We start from the raw sequence: 21,550 nt of genomic DNA on the forward strand, positions 1-21,550 counted from the left end.
TGACTTAGTTCTTGAGTTGCTGGCCACAGATTTTGAATTGAAGCAATAAAAGTAATTACTGTGTTATTAATTTAACTCTGATAGAATCATGAGCAGCAGTAGAAGCTCTGGAGCTCTTTCTTTAGACTCAGGAAGACAGCACTACATCAGTTTACTTTTGGCTCATATTCCTTTCACACTTGGAAGGTTATTTTTTGCAAATATAAAACCTGGAAACTTAATATTGTTTAAATGAAATCTTAATTTTTTTTAGAATTTGTTGGCATTGCCTAAAATTATTGCTATGGAATTCTTCCCATTTGTCACTGAAGGTAAGTGTATGTGGTTTTTCCCCCCCAAGTCCTGACCATATATCTTAATTCTAGAGCCCTGACTTTTAAAGGAATTCTGTATTTTAGGTTTTCCTTTCTTCATGAGCAGCAGAAGTATTTTTGGTCAGCAGTATTTTTGAGGATTGCATCTAGTGCATTTCGCCTCTAATCCGAAGGGATAATTGGAGTTTAAAATAAAGAAACATAATTTTCTATTTTTTTTTTAATTTTGATTAAATTTCTGAATTTGAAATCATATTATTTTATTGTTTGATTGCAAATTTTAGGGTAAAAATTTCTAACATTTGTGCATGCAGTTGGTGCATGCTAATACTAGATGTGTATGAAAATCGGTCACTTTCAGAACACAAATGCCCAATTATTTACCTAGTGGACATTCTTGTGAAAATAAGGTGCAATCATTATTTGAATGCCCAGATTAGTACATATATTTACACATGCTCATATTTAGTATTATTTAAAAGAAAGTTCAATTAATTGTATATCATCTTTAACCAAAATTGCTTGGGTTTTATCTGATAATTCCTCATTGATTGGTAGCTTAGTTTTGAAAAGAGAGGAATATAATCTAACTAGATACATCATGCAGACAGTCTGTACTCGAGGGGATTAGAATCCTTCAGTTGTTTTTGTTGGAGCCATTTATCTAATTTTGTAGGCCAATAAAGAATATAAAGTTGCACTGGAAGAAGCTGCATTACCTTTTATCTATTACATACAGTTTCAGCCATCATAGATGGGATACTTTAGAACCAGTGTGTATGTGTTCCAGAAAGCTCACAATTACATTTTCTTGCAGCAACTTTAGCTACAGAGACAATATTAGGGTTGCTTTAGGTAACATAAAAATATGAGATCAAGTTTGGGAAGAGAATGCTTCATCTCTGACCCTGTCTAACTCCCTTAAAAATTTCTCAGTACTTACTTTTGAAGGCCAAACCCACCAGCTTGTGCCAATGGCTTATTTAGAAAATACTTTGGGTTTTACCTATGACAAGAATGACTTAGCTAGCTGTTTTGTTGATGTAACATAGTCTCAAAAAGGATTATGTTAATGCAAACCAGTTGCCTTTTAGAGCTTGCCAGCAGGGTCTACATGGGCCAGGGTGGATAAAAATCAAAATACTTTCATAACAACCACTTTGCAGCAACTGCTCTGAAAAATGTGGGAGGAACCAAGCTAACTGTCCCGCAAGATGTGTGATGGAACTCAGCAGTGGACTGTTTGAGCACTATATCAAGAACTGCCCTAATCTGATGACAGTTTGTGAACAAAATCATGACTGTCACAGCCAAAGTCCTGAACATTGGGCTTAAGAGAAATGTTGAATACGTGCTGAGTATCCTGAAACCTATTTCTGTAACTTTGAACAAAATGAAGAGAAATAGCTGTTTTATTGCTAACACTTGAAATTTGGAAGGAACTGAGTGAGATCTTGAAAAGAGAAATATGCAATGACAAAGTTAAATTACAAGCATTAAAAAAACGAATGGGAGAAGCACTATCTCCAGCTCATTTTCTTGCAAATAGTCTCAATACTCGGTACCAGGGTCAAATCTTAATGGTTGAAGAAGAAGAGTTGGCTGTGACATGGACATCCTGCAATCATCCCTCCATAATGCCAACTATTACGTTTTAAAGAAAGTCATACCAGTGAACTGGTGGAAGTCACTTAAGCACTTGGATTCAGAGATTGTTAAAAGTGATAATCCTACTTTTAACAGCAGTAGCTTCTTCTGCCAGTATAGAAAGAATATTTTCTTCCTTTGGACTAATTCATTCCAAATTGAGACATCACTTGGGACCTGAAAAAGCAGGAAAGCTTCTCTCTCTCTTCCTCCGCCTCCCCCCTCCCGATTATGAAAAAGCAGGAAAATGAAGGTGTAGACAACTGAGTTAGCTGCAGAAGCCATATTTTAAGTTTCTCATGTTGACCTGGCTGACATAGTCGATTTAATTTTTTTTAAATATTTCCTTTATCTATTTTAGTTGAAACAATTTTAACAAAAACAAACCTGATTTTAAAAAACTTGAATGTTTAACTAAATTCAAAAATACATATGCTTGTTTGGTTAAAATATTATATGTTTGCTGTTGAAGAAAAAAATCCAGAATATATAACGTTGTTGTTTTAGTTAAATAAAACAATTTAAATGTTTGTCTGGTGATTTTCTCCTCCTAATACAGCAAGGCAAGAAAATCCTCTAAATATTAATAGTTAACCTGTTGAATTGGAGATAGTTCACCTCTCAATGACTTCATAAATATCTGCTTCAATTACCTCTGGTAAATGAAATAATCAAACAGTCATTTATTTTCAGATATAGCTGTAAAATTAATCTGAAAAGTTTTTTCAAATTAAATCTCTTAAAATGTATAGTGTGTACCTTCTAAAAATGAAACCTGCATCTATCTCTGAGTTGTGAAGAATATGTGTTAAGGTTATAATAACCAACAAGAATGCACTTTTATATAGAAAACCATGATTAAATCGAGTCTTCCTGACACGGGCCAAATCCACCCTGACACAGGCCAGTTAGAACGCTTTACAAATAACACCCCTTTGGTGCACTTTGCCGCACTGTATAGACAAGCCCTCAGAACTTGTGTTGATATTGTGAAGAGCTAGGGAATTAGTATCCTCACTCTTCCCTCTGTTAAGAAGATGAGTCTATGATGTATCCTATTCCTTACCTGAACATGGTGGTGGGGAATCTCTCCTCTCTTCCTGGTGTAAAATACTTATTCTTTGACAAATGTTCTGAAATATTAAAAAGTTTTATTTATTTTAAAAATAGAAAAAGCCTTGTTAAATAGTTAAACTAGTTAGCATGTATTTCCGCTTTCTCTTATTACATCCCTAAGTACGTAGGTGAGCATTATTTGCTCAGCAAATCTCAAGGTCCTTCTGAGCAGAGCAGAAGCTATATTCCACATTGTCAGTGCCTCCTGAGGCTGCAGAATCCTGCTGGGGAAATAAGAAAATCTTTTCTTGCAGTGAGACAAAAGCATTAGCTATGGAAGAAATCATATTGATTTGCAACTATCATCTCTGTTTAATTTATGACTTTCTCGGCTATCTTGAGGTTGAATGACAATTAGAAAACACAAAAGTGACAGCTTGCATTGTGACGGAACAGAGACTGGAAAGGGAGATCTTTGCCAAACTGGAAATCCTGATTGATCCACTTGAGCGTTGACAAAGAGTTTGAATGGAAGCCTGGCTCTCTGGATTGGTGAATATCGTGAACAAAAATTCCAATATACTTTTATTATGTGATAGAAACTTTTTTTTTAATTGACAGTGGGTTTACCAAAATGCGTAATACTTTGGTATTAATTAACATAAAATAGATATGAAAGGCTAAGGCTTTATTTAAATGTTGTTGTGTTTATAAATGTATGTGCTTAATAAAGTAATATGGTTGCAGCAGTCATTAATGTTAAACTTTTGAGGTAGGAGAATAACACTGGTGATGGATAACACTTTGTTAATGTCTGTTTAATTTTGTCTTCACATTTGTAAAAAATGTATTTATTATTTTTCTTTCTTGAACTAAAATTCTGTTCCACTTAAGAAAAATATATTTTAAATGGATTTTCACATGTAAACCATTACATCTGATTAAAAGTGATAAGCTCTGTAAAAGGCAGTGTCTTAGAGTATTTGAATAGCTTATGTACTAATTGGTTTTTCAACTGTGCTGTGTCTGGATCACCTGTGACTTTTTATTCATCATCATGTTTTGCTACAAGGTAGAGTATCTTGTAATTTGCTTGTTGTCTTTTGTTAGACAATTTCCTAAAGATGTATTTTACTTTCTTCTATGTTTTGTTAGCAGCTTGGGCTAGTTTTCTTGATTCCTAAAAGTATTTTTTTCTGAAGAGTGCAGTGGTTCATATTTGGTATTAGAAAGGGTTGCTTTTCCGCTTTTATTTCAGAGCAGATAAAATGAGTTCCATAGTCTCGTTGGTGTGTAAGGTAATTATTATAAAACTAGAGAAATTTAAGTTTCCCTAAGAAAATGAGATCAAAGATTATTTTATAACCTTTGTGCTTTGTTTAACTTTGAATCTTTTGATTTCTAGATAGCTGTCCAATAAGTACATACTTAGCTGCAAGACCTATATTAAATTATCATTATGCTGCTTATATATTGTACATTTTAAACATTATTTTAATGTTTATATTAAATTGTATTGAAGGGTATTTGGAATATGCAGCATTAACCTCAGCTTTGTTTTCTGCAGAGATTAGTCAGAAGATTTATGTAGAACAGTCCATAAGCTCTCATAATTGGTGTCATTAGTAATAAAGAAGAAAACTTTCACCTTAACAGGATTTTCTCTTATGTGCAGCTTGCCCAGTTTAGACAACGGAAAGCACAGTCTGATGGGCAGAGTGCATCCAAGAAGCAGAAAAAAAAGAAAAAGGCATCAAACACCAAAGATGAAGAATCAATACAAGATGGTCCTGATATTGACTGGTCACAGGGTGATGAGACATCCACATACCAAAGAGGAGCAGCTGCTACTGCAGACTTTGCTATGATGAGGACTTTACGCAGTGGAGAAATTATCAAACATGACCAGACGTATACAATTGAAGTAAGTGTTATCAGGTCCCAAGCAATTACATTATTTTCTTTTTAAAGATGGGCTCTTTATATTTTACTGAACTGCAGTGAATATGCAAAGGAAAATGAGTGGGCATTTTGAGAATATTGACATTATTCCTTTCCTCAACCTCCATGCTGCTTTATGCTCTGAGCTGACATTTTCCATTTGCCTGTTGGTGACATATTTTCTATGGCATGATAACTGAGCAGTAGAATATGAAGCATTTGTTGGCACAGTTGTGTGTATTCCTTGATAGGATAAAAGCTGTATATATTTTTTAAAAGCTTATAATGAAATTATAAGTATTACTCAGGAGTACCCCCAGAAATTTTTTACATGATTTGCACAACTGAACCGTCTAGTGTTTTTCCACCTTGGGGCTCTTCACTGCCCCTCTCTTGTCCAGCTACCCTATGCAGGTGCTCACTCCAGCTCTGTGTACTTGTAATAAGTCTTGAGGCTGTTGATGTGCAAGTACTGTGGGCACAGGAGAGGGGACACGGACTACTGGAAGCAGGGTGAGGCTAGGCAGGGTTCCAGGGGGGATCCCTGGTGCAGGAGCCAGCCCCACGGCAGCAACATGGAGAAGCAATGCTGACTTCCCAAATAGTTTGATCCCATGGCTCTTCCATGAACAGGGCTGGCTCCAGGCCCCAGCGCGCCAAGCGCGTGCTTGGGGCGGCATGCCACGGGGGGCGCTCTGCCGGTTGCCGGGAGAACGGCAGGCGGCTCCGGTGGACCTCCTGCAGGCGTCCCTGCAGAGGGTCTGCTGGTTCCGCGGCTCCGGTGGAGCATCCGCAGGCATGCCTGCGGGAGGTCCACCGGAGCCGCGGGACCGGCAAGCGGCAGAGCGCCCCCCGCGGTGTGCCGCCGTGCTTGGGGCGGCGAAATGGCTAGAACTGGCCCTGTCCATGAAGGTGGTTCTGTGGGGCCAAAATTGAATGACTGGTGTTATGACCTAGTGTCTGAAGGTAGTTTTGGTCCTGTACCTGAGTCTGAGTGGCACAGGTACTACAGCCCAAGTAGTAGCCAGGTTCAGGTTAATCTCTCCAACTGAGATTTACAAGGCATTTTCTTAGAGCTGTCTGCTCTTTCACCCAACATTACTGTCTTGACACAACATCCTATAAAGATCTAAGACAAGATTACTGGAAGCATTACAAGAGATTATTTTCTAGCTGAATTTCCAGTTCTTACTTACCTCATCTTTGTAGTAGGATATGTCTTTGGGTTTTGCTTTTGTGCCACAAAATATATTCAGTAGTTGGTGTATGTAACATTTTTAAGTGTCATGACTGGACTTTCTTTGTTCTTCTAGTGTTTCTGTAGATAAAAAAAATCACAGTTTTCTGTGATTTTTCTCATTTGAGTTTTTCCTGTCAGCAAGTGGAACTAGAATCTCCAATTTAAAAAAAATAAAAACAGAGTCCTGAAGAAACCCACATTCTTGATGCAGACCACAGCAGATGGAATCAAAGTGTTTCTATTTCTTTACTTTATGGGTTCCTTTTCTTAGATAGAAGGGATCTGTTCAAAGGACTGAAATTTTTCTTTCCCTTTCTTGGTTATATCATCAGAATTGTAATAGGACCATTTTGTTTTCTTTATTGTTCAGCATTTGCAGTCTCATTGGCTACTTCAGTTTATGGGCTTGCTTTCTATTTTCCTGGGAGGATGTCACAAGATGTCTAATTCCCTTCCTTTTAGGATTAAAAGGGTGTCTAATTCCTCTGATTACCACAATTTACTAGAAAAACTCACCAGAACCTTTCCCCTGAAGAAGACTATTTTTTGAAAGGCACAGATAGTCATTAATATTCCTTAATAATCATGTTAGAGTTGTTCCCCTGAGAGAAGTCTGTAGCAATCTGACAGGCATAATTTCTCCTCAGAGTGTTGTATAGGAGCCAGTTTAAGGAGGAGAGGAAAGGAGTGTCTGTTTTTGTTAGAGTCCTGAAGATTACTACAGTTTTTATTATTGTAACTGATAAGAAATAACCATCCCTGTTTTCCTGTCCATTGCATTTCTCACCTGAACTTCATCTGTAATGTCCTTAAATCATAGTTCTTCTTTGAGTGGTTGTTCATATCGATTCCAGTCAGGTGTGTGTGCGTACGTGCACATTGGCTGGAAGATTTTTCCCTTAGCAGTGTCCGTCAGGTCGGCCTGGGCACCCCCTGTAGTGGCACTCTCATGGCGCCTAATATATAGCCTCCACCCCTTCAGTTCCTTCTTACCGTCAGTGACAGTGGCTGGAACTTCCATTGGCTCTTGCTCAGCAAGTTCTCTTCGCTTTTCCATGTATATAGTTCTCAGTTAGTTTGTAGTACCAGTTAAAAGTTTAGTATAGTGTAGTTGTTGGGGGTTTTTCCCCTCCTCTCTCTGGCCTGGCACCATGGCATGCCGCGGTCCCCAGGTTTTAAGAACTACGTGGCTTGTGCCAAGCGCATGCCTAAGAGCGACCTACACTTGTCGCATCTTAGGTGCCTGGGGGAGACCCATCAGAAAGATCGCTGTAAGATCTGCCTTGAGTTCCGCCCACAAACACTTAAAGAATGGGAACAGTGCCTGAAGGTAATCCTCATGGAGGCAATCTTGCGCCCCCAATCTGACCTGGGCTCGAGAGACCCGACCCCATCGGTGTCGTCCTCAGCGCAGAGCGCCCCAGCATTGTCTATGTCTTCGGCACCAAAGAAGGACACCAGAGACGTCCAGCACCACCATGGCTCCTCTCGGGGCCCGTTGGATAGTAGGCACTGCTCCCATTCGCTGGTGCCTCAAAAGAAGAGAAAGCTGGACGACCGCTCTCCTCTGGCTAAACCTCGAGAAGTGCAACTCCAGTTTGGCCTCTTCTCTGTGTCTCCTTCTGGGGCTGTGTCAACTCCTTCCTTGGTGAGGGAATCGAGTCCGGCATCACTTCAATCCCTGGCACCTACTCGGCAGCTTCAGCTCCCGTCCATGCTGGAAGCCTGTCAAGCTGCCAGAGATCTCCTCCACCTAACTGCACCGTTTTCGCCTGCCAGGGAGGAATCCTCAACGCCCCATCCTCCGGTGCATTCCAAAGGGAAGCCAGCTATGATGTTGAGGCACTCCCCTTCGCCTTGCCCATCGGCACCTACACGCTCTGATAGAGAGCCTTCCCACTCCCTGAGCGCTCAACGTTCGAGGCACCAAGGATCGGCTCCTCCGTGTCTTCAGTGTCTGAGACCTCGGAGTCGGAGCCGGACTCCTACCGCTCAAGTGGTAGCAGGAGTCGTAGAGCAAGGTCGGGCAGAGATAGAAGGGAGAAGCAGGCGTGGGGCAGAACCAGCCTCAGTTGCCCTTCTGGACCCCCTGGGCTTGCCATCAGAGCCAGCGAGGAACCCAGGGCCCATGCTCAGCGACGTATTCTGTTGCGTCCGCCACCTTTGTGCCGCCTTCAGCCGTACAGCCGGCACCTACAGTTTTGACACCTTTCCAGCCAGCACCGTTGTTGACTTCAGCACCCTGCCTGACTCAGACTTCGGCACTGGCTCGTACGACGTCGGCAGACCCGTCTTCCATGCCTGCACCGTTGTCGACGTCGATCTCAATGCAGGCACCTACGGCCCTTGTGCCGACGTCGGCACTGGGCCTCTTGACACCAGCAGCTCCTGGGAGTGTGCTGATGCAGCTCCCTCCTGTGCGGTTGATGCCAACACTGATGTTGTCTACAACATCTACGGCCATGGTGCCATCATCAGCACCACCTCCTCCACCGCTGCCCTGGGAGTTACGTGACCCATCCAGGGCAGATGGTAGAGGGCTTCCACCACCGGCGCATGCTTCCTCCTCCTCGTCCCCTGACGAAGTGGTGGCAGGGTCATCCATAGCTCCTGCGTTAGAGGACAATAGAGTTCTGCAACAGTTACTCCGCAAAGCTGCCCAAGGCTTGGGCATCAAGGCTGAGGAGATGGTCGAGGAAGCGATCCCATGGTGGACATCCTAGCATCCTCAGGGCCCTCATTGGTAGCGTTACCCCTCATAAAAACAGTGGTGGACACCACCAAAAACCCTGTGGCAGACACTAGCATCTCTGCTGCCCACTATTAAACGCAATGAGCGCCATTACTTTGTTGTCTCCAAAGGCTTTGAACATCTCTACTTGCATCCGCCTCTGGATTCCCTGGTTGTTGATGTGGCTAACCAGTGGGAGAGACAAGGCTTTCAAGGTCCTTCCCCAAAAAATAAGGATGCTAAATGCCTGGACCTAATGGGTAGGAAAATCTACTCCACTGGGGGGTTACAATTCCATATTGCTAACCAGCAGGCCATCGTGAGTAGGTACGCCTATAATACCTGTGCTTCCATGGCCAAGTTTATGGAGCTCGTCCCTTTGGACTCTTGGTCTGAATTCACTGCCTTGGAAGAGGGGAAACTAGTCTTCTGTGCCTCACTGCAGGTGGCTTTAAACGCTGCAGATGCTGCCACAAGACTCATGGCGACGGGGGGCCAGGTTACAAGTCTCAGGGTTACCCTATGAAGTCCAACAGACAATTCAGGGGCTTCTGTTTGAGGGTGAGACTCTATTTTCAGAGAAAACGGATAAACAGCTCCACAGCCTAAAAGACTGCCGAGTCACCCTCAGATCTTTTGTCTTCAATACCCCCGCCACTCAGTGGAGACACTTCTGCCCACAACCTCCTCAAAGGTTCCAGCAGCAAAACTCTAGGAGGAGGAACAGGAGCAGTAGAAGTAGACAACACCCCTCTGCTAATCAAGGCCAGCCTAAACCGCCCTCTGGCTCTAAACCGCCATTTTGAAGGTGCGATCAAGGACAGCACACCAGCCCAGAGACTGGATTCACCCCGCCTTACCTTTTCCTTTCGACTGTCCCCCTTCTACCATGCATGGTGCTGTATAACTTTGGACCGCTGGGTACTTTGCACGGTAGAGAGAGGATACTCCATCCAATTTTGTACCCTCCTACCCTTCCACTCCCTTTCCCAGTCCCTCTTCAGGGACCCTTCTCATGAGCATCTTCTTATTCAGGAGATGCAATCGCTCCTAGAGCTGGGGGCTGTGGAGGAGGTTCCACTGGAACACAGGGATGAGGGTTTCTACTCCCGCTATTTCCTAGTACCGAAAGCCAAAGGTGGCCTAAGGCCTATCCTGGACCTGTGTGACCTCAGCAAATTTGTGAGGAAACTCAGGTTCCACATGGTCTCCTTGACCTCCATTATCCCTTCACTGGATCCAGGAGACTGGCATGTTGCCCTCTACTTGAAGGATGCGTATTTTCATGTAGTGGTAGCGCAAAACCACAGAAAGTACCTCAGGTTCGTGGTCATAGGTTCCCATTACCAATTCACCGTTCTCCCGTTCGGCCTGTCAGCAGCACCTCCAGTTTTCACCAAGTGCATGGCAGTCATCACTGCCTTCCTGTGGAGACATCAGGTAGAGGTGTTCCCATACCTCGACAATTGGTTGATCAAAGGCCGATCCAGAGCTCAGGTAGAAGATCAGGTAACATTCATTACAGCCACCTTCGAGAAATTGGGTGTCTTATTGAATGAGACGAAATCAACTCTGTCCCTGGTCCAGAGGATAGAGTTCATAGGGGCGGTCCTGGACTCAACTCAGGCCAGAGCATTCTTCTAGAGATGAGATTTCATGCCCTCGACTCTATGATCCAGGGACTCAAGAAGTTCCCCACCACCACCGCGAGAAATTATCTCAAGCTGCTCAGCCATATGGCAGCCTGCACGTATGTGGTTCGATATGCCAGACTCAGGCTTTGACTGCTACAGTCGTGGCTGGCGTTGGTGTACAGACCTGCCAGGGACAGCTTGGACAGGATTGTGACTCCGTCTTGCCCTGTTCTTGACTCAGTCCTGTGGTGGACAGATGCTCAGCAGATGTGCTCGGGAGTCCCCTTCGCCACCCCTCAGCCATCCCTGACGCTAGTGACGGACGCGTCAGATTTGAGGTGGGGAGCTCAGCTGGGGGTACACAGGACTCAAGGCCTCTGGTCGCAGACGGATCTCTATCTTCACATCAATGTAGGAGCTCAGAACGGTACACCGAGCGTGTCAGTCATTCCACCTGTATCTAGCGGGTCATTGTGTATCAGGCATGATGGACAGTATGTCCGTGATGTTCTATCTCAACAAACGGGGGATGGGGGAGTTGCACACTTCTCTCCCCTGTGCCAGGAAGCCCTCAGGTTATGGGACATTTGTACAGAATACTCAGTCGATCTGCAGGCTTCGTACCTTCCGGGAGTCCAGAACGAGCCGGTGGACCTCCTCAGCAGGTCTTTTCACAGCCACGAGTAGTCCCTTCGCCTGGATGTCGCATCTGTGCTCTTTCAGAGGTGGGGCTGTCCCCTGATTGACCTCTTCACCACGTGATGCAACAGGAAGTGCCAGCAGTTCTGCTCCTTCCAGAACCACAGTCCAGGTTCCACAGCGGACACGTTTCTCCTCCACTGGGGGGGACCGCTTCTGTATGCCTTCCACCCATACTGCTCGTCCACAAGGTCCTGCTCAAGATCTGCAGAGACTGGGCTTTGGTCATTCTCATAGCTCCAGCTTGGCCCCGCCAGCATTGGTACACATCTCTCCTGGACATGCCAGTGGGGCCCTGATTATCCTACCACTCTTCCCGGACCTTCTCACACAGGATCATGGGTGGCTCCAGCATCCAAACCTGCAGTCGCTACATCTCACAGCCGGGAGGCTCCATGGCTGAATCCATTCGAACTCTCCTGTTCAGAACAAGTCAGACAGATTATCTTGGGCAACAGGAAACCCTCCACTAGGGCCACTTTCCTGGCAAAGTGGAAGAGATTTTCAATCTGGCTGGCTCAGTGCAACTTCTCCCTGGCACTAGCCTCAGTGCCCTGGGTTTTGGATTTATCTTTTCCACCTGAAGCAGGAAGGTGTCTCCTTGTTCTCCATAAGAGTACATCTGGCCACCATCTCAGCTTTCCATCCGGGGATACAGGGCCGCTCAGTCTTCGCTAACCTCCTGGTTAGTCACTTCCTGAAGAGTCTCGACAGGTTGTATCCTCATGTCTGCCAACCGCTTCCTGCTTGGGATCTTAACCTGGTCCTCGGTAGGCTCATGGGAGATCCCTTTGAGCCTCTAGCATCATGCTCCCTACTCTACCTCTCCTACAAGGTCGCATTCCTGGTGGCGATCACCCCAGCCTGGAGGATGTCTGAGCTCAGGGCCTTAACATCTGAGCCACTCTACAACGTGTTTTTTAAGAACAAGGTTCAGCTTAGGCCTCACCCGGCCTTGCTCCCAAAGGTTGTGTTGTAGTTCCACCTCAACCAGGACACTTTCCTTCCGATTTTCGATCTTAAGCCTCATACAAATGACAGGGAGCAGAGACTCCACTCTCTCGACATCCACAGAGCGCTGGCCTTCTACACAGAAAAGATGGAACCCTTCAGGAAGTCGGTACAACTCTTTGTTGCAGTGGGAGACAGAGTGAAGGTACAGCCTGTTTCAACCCAGTGCATTTCATCCTGGATTGTGGCGTGCATTACTGAGTGTTACAATCTAGCAGGAATCCCAGCGCCCCTGATAACAGTGCACGCTACAAGAGCACAAGCTTCTTCAACAGCTTTCCTGGCTCAGGTTCCCACCCAGGAAATCTATAGGGCTGTGACATGGTCATCAATACACACTTTCGCCGCACACTATGCAATTACTACTCAGGTCAGAGATGATGTGGCCTTTGGTAGGGCAGTGCTCCAGTCAGTGGTCAGCTCCAACCCCGCCTCCTAACTTTGCTTGGGATTCACCTGATTGGAATCAACATGAACAACCATTCGAAGAAGAAAAAATGGTTACTCACCTTCTCGTTACTGTTGTTCTTCAAGTTGTGTTGTTCATGTCCATTCCAATACCCACCCTCCTACCCCTCTGTTGGAATAACCGGCAAGAAGGAACTGAAGGGGTGCGAAGTCGGCAGGGCTCTATATTAGGCGCTATGGGGGCGCCACTCCAGGGGACGCCCAGGCTTACCTGATGGATGCTGCTGAGGGAAAAAATCTTCTGGCCACACACCTGATTGGAATGGGCTTGAACAACACATATCGAAGAACAACAGTTACAAGAAAGTGAGTAACCGTTTTTTGCTATTCTTTTAGCTGAGAAAAGTTTATCTCCCTGCTTGGAAAGTGAGAGATATGGAGAGGGACTCTAAATCTTTGGGCCTGCCCTAGGTTTGTTTTAAATTCCCTTCTGTCCAGTTTCCTTCTCACAAAGATAATGATATGCTCTGTTGTTTAGTAATTTATTTGTGGTTGGTTACTTACAAACTCTGGTATCTTCCAGATCAGCCCCACATGCCTGTCAGCATTTTAGACCTAAATTATACAGCAGGCTCCTTTGATTTAAACCGGGGTGGGCAAACTACAACCGGGGGCCGCATCTGGACCTTCAGATCTTTTTATCCGGCTCTTGAGCTCCTACCGGGGAGTGGGGTCAGGGGCTTGCTCTGCATGGATCCTGGAAGCAGCGGGACATCCTCCCTCTGGCTCCTACACATATGGGCAGCCAGGGGGCTCTGCACGCTGCCCCTGCCCCAAGTGCCGACCCTGCAGTTCCCATTGGCCAGCAAATGGGGCCAATAGGAGCTGCAGGGGGAGCACTTGCAAATGGTAAAGCGCGCAGAGCTGCCTGGCCCTGCCTCCATGTAAGAGCCATAGCGGAGACATGCCGTTGCTTCCGGGAGCTTCTTGAGGTAAGCGCTGCCTGGAGCCTGCACCTCTGACTCCCTCCAGTACCTCCAACCCCCTGCCACAGCCCTGATCCCCCTCCTGCCCTCCGAACCCTGCGGTCCTACCCTCCCTTATCCCCAGCCAGAGCCCTCACCCCCAATTTTGTGAGCATTCATGGCCCACCATACAATTTCCATACCCAGATGTGACCCTCGGGCCAAAAAGTTTGCCCATCCCTGATTTAGCAGCTATATTATACATTTTGAAGTTATAGTATACACTATCTGAATGATATTTGAATTGAATTTTCTTTCATTAATACTGAAGAAGAGTTACGTTGCCTCTAACTTGACATCATGTATTTTGAAAAGTGACATGTCAGAAGTAATTTAACTTTAAAATTACAAACTTGAACTACCTGATAAGATGCTGCAGATTTCAGGTACTAACCCTGTAGGAATTTAGAGAAAGTTATGGAAATAAAATATGGAAAATTGGGATAAATTTTGGCTTGGCCAGAAGCTGAAATTCGTTGGTCTATTCTTAAGACAGTTTACTAAACACACATTTTTCTTGAGAAAAGCACAATCAAGAGCTACTGCTCCAACTTCGTTTTGTATTGATTTGTTTAAATCAGGGGTGGGCGTGAATGTAGGGCTGGGGCAGGGGGTTGGGGTGTGTGAGGGAATGCGGGGTGTGAGAGGGGGTGCGGTGTCCAAGAAGGGGCTCAGGGCAAGGGGCTGGGATGCAGGATGGGTGCGGGGTGTACGAGGTGCTCAGGGCAGGGGGTTGAAGTGCGGGAGGGGGCTCGGGGTAGGGGATTGGGGGCTCAGGGCAGGGGGTTGGGGTGCATAGGGGTGCAGCGGGGAATTGGGTGTGACACCACTTACCTACAGCGGCTCCAGGGTGGCAGTGGCGTGCATCAGAGCCAGGGCTGGCTCCCTGGCTGCCCTGGCCCTGCGCTGCTCCCAAAGTGCAGAGGGCTCCACACGCTGCCCTCACCTGCGGGTACCTCCCCTGAAGCTCCCACTGGCCACGGTTCCCCATTTCGAGCCAATGGGAGCTGCGAGGGGCGGTGCCTGCAGATGAGGGAAGCTCACAGAGCCCTCTGCCCCCCCCACTCCCCCCAGGAGCTGCAAGGATTTGGTCGGCTTGGGGTCTGTGGCGCCACGGAGGTGGCGATCCCGCAGGCTGGATCCAAAGCCCTGAGTTTGCCCACCCCTGCCCTAGTCAAATTATTTTATTGTTATTAGCAAATGATTTTTTTAACAGAAAAGCCATACTTTCTTTAAAACTGAATCCTGAGGGTTCAGTCAGATGAGATATGCAGAAATTAGGGATTCCTATTGACTGATAAATACTGGAAGTATACAGCAATGGAGTAAACTGGAAAGAAAGGGGACAATACAGCCATACAGAGAACATTGTTTTCAAGTGAGTGAGTAGGCTTTGATCAGCCATAGGAAATGAAATACAACTGCTTAGATCCAGAGAATATAAGATGAATATTTGCAAATTGTTGAATACTGCCTACAGAGACTGAGGCAGCAAGAGACTAAAACAATAGACATATGTTATTAAGGTTTGATTCAAAGCCCATTGAAGTCAATGAGAATCTTTCCATTGATTTCAGCAGGCTTTGGATCATGTCCTTAAAATAGAATACGTATCCAAAGAGGTTTAATTTGAGCTTTTCTGGCCAGCATTCTGCAATTACCTTGAGACAAACCTCTTGGCAAAACAATTCAATCTTAACAGCCAAACTGGAGATTTATCCAAGCTACCAGAAGTACCACCTATCTGAAAAACAAAACTGTGTGGGCATCATCTTGGAACCTTGGAGCCATCCACTGTAGTCTACCCAGATGGAAGAGAGAACATGTACCTTCAATTAGCAACTCAGAAACAACAGTACAGAGCTGTTAGGTTATGTAAAGATGTGGGGTTCAGAAGGATATCACCATTATTGCCACATAATATGTGTATTTGTTTCAATCAGTGATGTACACACACTGAAAACACACAAAGGATGTCATGTTATCAGTCTTTCTGAGAGTGAACCTGCTAGAAATAAAAGTTGCGGGAAAATGGAGTGTATGTTATACAGGTGAAAAGTAAAACTGAACCATAGAAACAAACAGTCCAATGTGACATTTTCTCCCTCTAGCTTAGATTCAGTTAATCTGAGGTGTCTTTTGTTGTTGTGTGAAGAGTAGGAAGTGATCTGTTTGTCTATCGCTGCTGGTGCCGCATATCAGTTGAAAGCCTTCCTAAATCAATGTGAAAGGAGTAAAATGAAAAGGTTGCTTTCATGCTGTTTTACAAGTGCTGTACTACAAGTCATTAAGGTCTGAGTGGTCTCAGTCAACAGAGAACCTCTCAGATTGTATGCACACTTCCCTTCAAATTCACCGAGGCAATGAATGATTACATTCTGCCTTAAAAAAAAAAAAGTGAGACAGAGGCAAATGTATTAAGAAATTACTTGCAGGAACTCACACCTAAACTGTGAGGGAGAACCCATGAAGAATGTGTCTCAACCGTGGTTATTTAAGAATAAACACTCAATCTTCTGAATGCACTGGGGACATAATAGTCAGAATTCTAATATCAGACCAAATTATCTAATAAAGTATTATTGGGCTACTAAGACTAATCCTGTTAATTTGGAAACCACCACTTAAAAAAGATCCATGACTATTCACTGCAATAGTAGGGAGAGCATCACTTACATAACAGCATTTATACAGATTTACTGAATGCTGTAGTTTAGTCTGTCTGTCTTTTTTTTGTCTCAGGGGCCAATCAACCTTTAGAACATATTGCTATCCTCTGTATTTGAAATTTGTGGTTAACTCTTCCATTCAGTCACATTTTGTGATACAAAGGATTCACATATGGTGTGTAAGAGGGTGTCAATCAACTATTTTAAGGCTCAGACTTCCTCACACCTGATAGCCATTTACAATGTGTAGTCTTTGCAGGATTCGATATAAACTGACAGAAGTCAGTAGATTTCGTTTCACCTAATGCTGAAATCCATTATCCTAATCCTAATGCCCCCCAACCCTTCCGGCAGGGATCAGGCATCACCAGCTTGAGGCTGTGCAGGGAGTCCTCTGTAACCCTGCTGTCATGGGAGTGATGGAACAGGACCATGACGGCTGGGTTGCAGAGGGCTCCCTGTGCTTCTGCAGGGCTGGTCAAACACCCTTCCTGAAGAAGGAAGGTACAGGGAAGGCTGCAGTCTTCACAGGGAAGAGTAGAGGCCCCCAGCACTCCCAGCTGGTAAAAGAGTGGGACTATAGAGGGCTTTCTGCACTGCCACAGGGGCAGTTGATACCCAGTCTCTGCAGGTGTAAGGTGCAGCAAAGGCTGTGGTCCTGGTGAGAAGAGCACAACCCCCCAGTCAGGGCTGCAAGAAGGATGAGGATGAGCCCTGGCCTTGGGATAGGCCATCCTGAGGTTGAATGGCTCTCTCCCCAGGCAGGAGTGAGCTCCCTCCTTCCCATAACAGTGGGGCTGCAGAGGGCTCCCTGCATGGCCACTGGGCAGGTGACACCCGTGGGAAAGGCTGTGGTCTTAGCAGGCAGAGCAGGGATTGCTGGCCATGGTCTCAAGAAGTCCTTTGCCATGAGGTAGGTTATTCCACTGCTGAATGGTATTAATAGGCAGAAGGTTTAAAACAAACAGGAAGTACTTCTTCACACAATGCACAGTTCACTTGTGAAAGTCATTTCCAGAGGATATTTTGAAGGCCAAAACTGTAACTGGATTCAGCGAATAATTAGATAAGATCATGGAGGAGAAGTCCTTCAATGGCTATTAGCTAAGATGGTCAGGGATGCAAGCCTGTGCTCTGGATATCTGTCCGCTTCTGACTGCCAGATGCTGGGACTGGACAACAGGGGATGGATCACTTGCTAATTGCCTGGTTCTGTTCATTCTCTGTGAAGCATCTGGCATTGGCCACTGTCAGAAGACAGGATACTGGGCTAGATGTACCACTGGTCTGACCCAGTATGACCATTCTTATGTTCTTATGGGGTGGCCTCCCCCACGGCTGAGAGCTTGTCCTCTTCCTCCTTGCAGTTCTAGCCAAGGGCGTCTGCTCTGTCCCCCACTGTACCTTCCCTCACCTTGCACCTTCAGGGACTGGGTGTTTCTGGCCATGTGGCCATGCAGGGAGTCTTCTTCAGTTCCAGTGTTACAGTCCTGCTCCCTCACTCACCAGCTACATGTGTGGGAGCCTTCTCCAGGCAGGAACAGCTCAGCAGTACTAGGGTTCCTCTTCCTCCTTGCAGTCCTGGCTGGGGGACTCTGCTCCACAAGGCCTGGACTGCAGCCTCCCTCAGACCTTGTGCTTTGGTGTCTTGGGACACCTTGGCCATACAGGGAGCCCCCTGCAGCCCTGTTGTCAGTGCTGGGAGCTCCCTGCAGCCCCACTGTCAACACTGCCCTAATCCCAACCCCTACCCCTTTCCCCCACACACACTTAATTTCCAGCAAATGTAAAAATAAAAATAGTTAAAAACAAAAAAGGCTGACTAAGTTGTTGCAATTTATACGCTAAAAACCTGGGGGAAAAGTGTAAGTTAAAGGTGCTGGGGTGGCCTTTAACTTACATAATCATGGGTGAGGCAACACCAATTCTTTGCCATATCGCCTCTTCCTTCCAGCAATTCCATGGAGTTTTACTACCAGAGTTAATGTTGACTGGGTCGGCATTTGTTTAGGAAGTTTCACTTTGGCATTGTGGAACACCACCTGGGAGATGTCTGGTCCAATGGCTGGCTGTACGTTCTGTGGTTGCACAACTACTACAGGAAGCTGGGAGGGCATGTTGCCCAGCATTCAGGCACACTCCCATCTTCAAGTAGTTTTGAGGACCAGACCCTTTAGTCATTCCTCAGGAGTACAAACCCCACCTTCTAAAATAGTTGTTCACTGGAAACTCCACAAGGGAAACCTTACCAAAATTTCTGGTCCTAGGATGGTATTAACATAAATTGCACTTAGTGGGAATATATTTGACAGGTGCCAAAGGAGTGAGTGGTTCTTAATCATGTGTTAAATAATTCTAAATCGTGACCTATTAATACAAAATATACCAAAAAACATTTAAATTGAGAAGAAATAAAAATAAAAAATGATAAAAGCAGTGAATTTCATTTTTATTATTCAGAATAGGATGAAATCATCTTATCTTTCAGACTATGTTCATATATTTATTAAAATATTTTTGTAAAACAAGTTTATATAGTAAAGAAAATATACAAATTAACATTTGAGTTACATAAAGTTTTTGTAAATAGTGGGATGGAACTCAGATTTCTATTGATTGTTTTCAAGTTTATTACAGTCTTTTCTCTTAAATGGCATAATGGCCTAATTGTGATAATAGACTGTCCTCTGGAATGTCCCAGTTAAGGGAATTCTACAATAGTTATTCTGAATAGCTAACTTTAATATTATTTTAGTCTGTGCAAGTGCTCAGAATTTAAGAACACCTTTTTAGTTTCTGTTATAAACTTCAGTTTATATTCACTACAATACTTTCTTATTCTTAAAGTGGATCTTTTTGGTCTATACAACCCTATCAGTTTTATGAGTTTTAAATCCCCATGATAATATGATAATTTAGATCAGTGGTCTCCAAACTTTTTTGATCGCACACCCCTATCAGTAAAAAAATGTTGAGCGCGCACCCCCTGCCACGCCGGCTCTACCATTTTTGCCAAAGCAGGAAAAAAAAAACAACGCTCCTTCTGCCGTGCACCCCACTTTGGAGACCACTGATTTAGATTATCACAGCGGTCCCTTCTGGTCTTGGAATCTATGAATAAATGTTCATATTTAAACAAAAGTTTTGTTTACTCTTTAAATATAACACTTTTGAATTCTGTGATTTCTTTGTGAAGTTATATATTTTATTTACATTTTGAAATCTCTAGAAAGCATGGCATTTGAATAGCAAAAAACTGAAGGGCTCCAATAAACCTCTCAAGGAGATTTTCAAAAGCACAAATGGCAATGGAAATTAGGCATCTAACTATTTGTGCTATTTGTCAAGTATCGGAGGGGTAGCCGTGTTAGTCTGGATCTGTAAAAGCAGCAAAGAATCCTGTGGCACCTTATAGACTAACAGATGTTTTGGAGCATGAACTTTCATGGGTGACTATGAATACCCACATCCGACGAAGTGGGTATTCACCCATGAAAGCTCATGCTCCAAAACGTCTGTTAGTCTATAAGGTGCCACAGGACTCCTTACTGCTTGTGCTATTTGTGTCTTTGAAAATCTCCCTGAGAGTATTTAATTACATGGGGCCTGATCCTGCACCCATTTAAGTAAATGGAAAAGCTCTAACTGACTTAAGAATGTTGGGCATGTTCCCTTCCACCATTTTTGCCTGTATAGAATTAAGTTTTAAAGTGTACCCTTACATAATTTAGCTTCGGGAAAGATAAGTAGTGTTTTTTAACATGCCAAGTATGGATTTCATGTGACTACATCTGAAGTTTTGTTGTAGAGATAACCCTTTAGATATTGAAACTGAAACTGATGCTTTGCATCACATTGATAATCATGTTTGGTAATAAATCAGGCATTCATTGGGCATATTTGTTACTTTCAAAATTGAAGCCCTATTCCTGCAATTGCTTGAATGCATGTGGATCTGATTGCATGATTTGAGCCTGTGTACCTGATCCTAAGCGCCTCCTGCAAGAAATCACCTTCAGCACTCATTAACTTCGGTGGAAATTGAAGGTGTTCGCTGCTTTGCATAATCACATATGAGGCCGGAGCAACACTAGAAACTTTGGGATGTAGAGTAATGCCATTTCTGCCAGTATTGCTGATTTTTTGCAGAGACTGGTATTGGCTATATTAGCAAAAGCATTTTTTTGTCTATATAAACTGCATCTCCACTAGGAGGGTTTGCCGGTATAGACAAGGCCTCAGAGAGCTGGGAATGGCTCTCATTTTGTAGATTCTAATGGATAACATGAGTATTTTAACTAGATATGCTTCATCAGGTGGCTTTAACCACTGTCCAAATACACAAAAAATAGATAGAAATTATGTTTAATGTTTTGAAATTTGTTAACATTGTAAATATTTTTATTTTTCTCCTATTTTAGCCAGACAGTGAAATTTCCACTACAGCAGATGATTATAGTTCTGAGGTAAGAATGAAATAACATTTTACATTTTTAATATGTCACATTTAAACGCTGTGAAATAGTTTTAAATACTTTGTTTAAAAAAGAGAAAGGAAGTATTAGTTTGAAAATGTTATAAATAACATGAAAATATAACTTTTTTTTAAGCAGTCACAATTAAACAAGCAGCATGCCAGATAAATAACAGGATACATCCAATAGCTAATAAAGGAGTAGATTTGTAAGCCAATGTGAGGGTTTCTTCACAACAACTGCACTTTAATGGTACTATTCAGAGTTCTGGTTATGCAATCATTTCCCTATGTTAATTTTCTGTGGAGAATTAAACACCAAGTAGAGTGATTATCTTTAACTTGTAAGTAAAATGAAAACTACTTGTTCGGAAAATTAGTTCTTCTTCGAGTGCTTGCTCATATCCATTCCAGTAGGTGTGCGCGTGCCGCGTGCACGTTCGTCGGATACTTTTTTACCCTAGCAACACTATGTGGGCCGGCGGGGCGCCCCCTGGAGTGGCGCCGGCATGACGGCTGATATATAGCCCTGCCGGCCCAACCACTCCTCAGTTCCTTCTTACCGCCCGTGTCGGTCGTTGGAACTGTGGAGCTCAGATTATCTGTTCTCCACCTCCCTAGCATTCACTCGTTTTCTCTTGAATTGTATATAGTTGAACTTTATATAATAGTTAGTAGATAGTTTTGTTGTTTAGTCGTTG

At 44.1% G+C, this 21,550-nt stretch overlaps 1 protein-coding gene across 1 annotated transcript in view; it reads left to right on the plus strand.

The window, feature by feature from the left end:
- The window catches only part of AKAP9 (A-kinase anchoring protein 9), a 216,736-nt gene that overhangs the window by 41,828 nt on the left and 153,358 nt on the right, over positions 1-21,550 (plus strand). The window contains exons 2-3 of the mRNA XM_075062343.1: positions 4,693-4,941; positions 20,797-20,841. Coding sequence (XP_074918444.1) covers positions 4,693-4,941; positions 20,797-20,841 — 294 coding nt within the window. The remainder of the gene's footprint in view (positions 1-4,692; positions 4,942-20,796; positions 20,842-21,550) is intronic.

The sequence above is a fragment of the Chelonoidis abingdonii genome, chromosome 2 (genome assembly GCF_003597395.2).
Source record: "Chelonoidis abingdonii isolate Lonesome George chromosome 2, CheloAbing_2.0, whole genome shotgun sequence".
NCBI lineage: Eukaryota > Metazoa > Chordata > Testudines > Testudinidae > Chelonoidis > Chelonoidis abingdonii.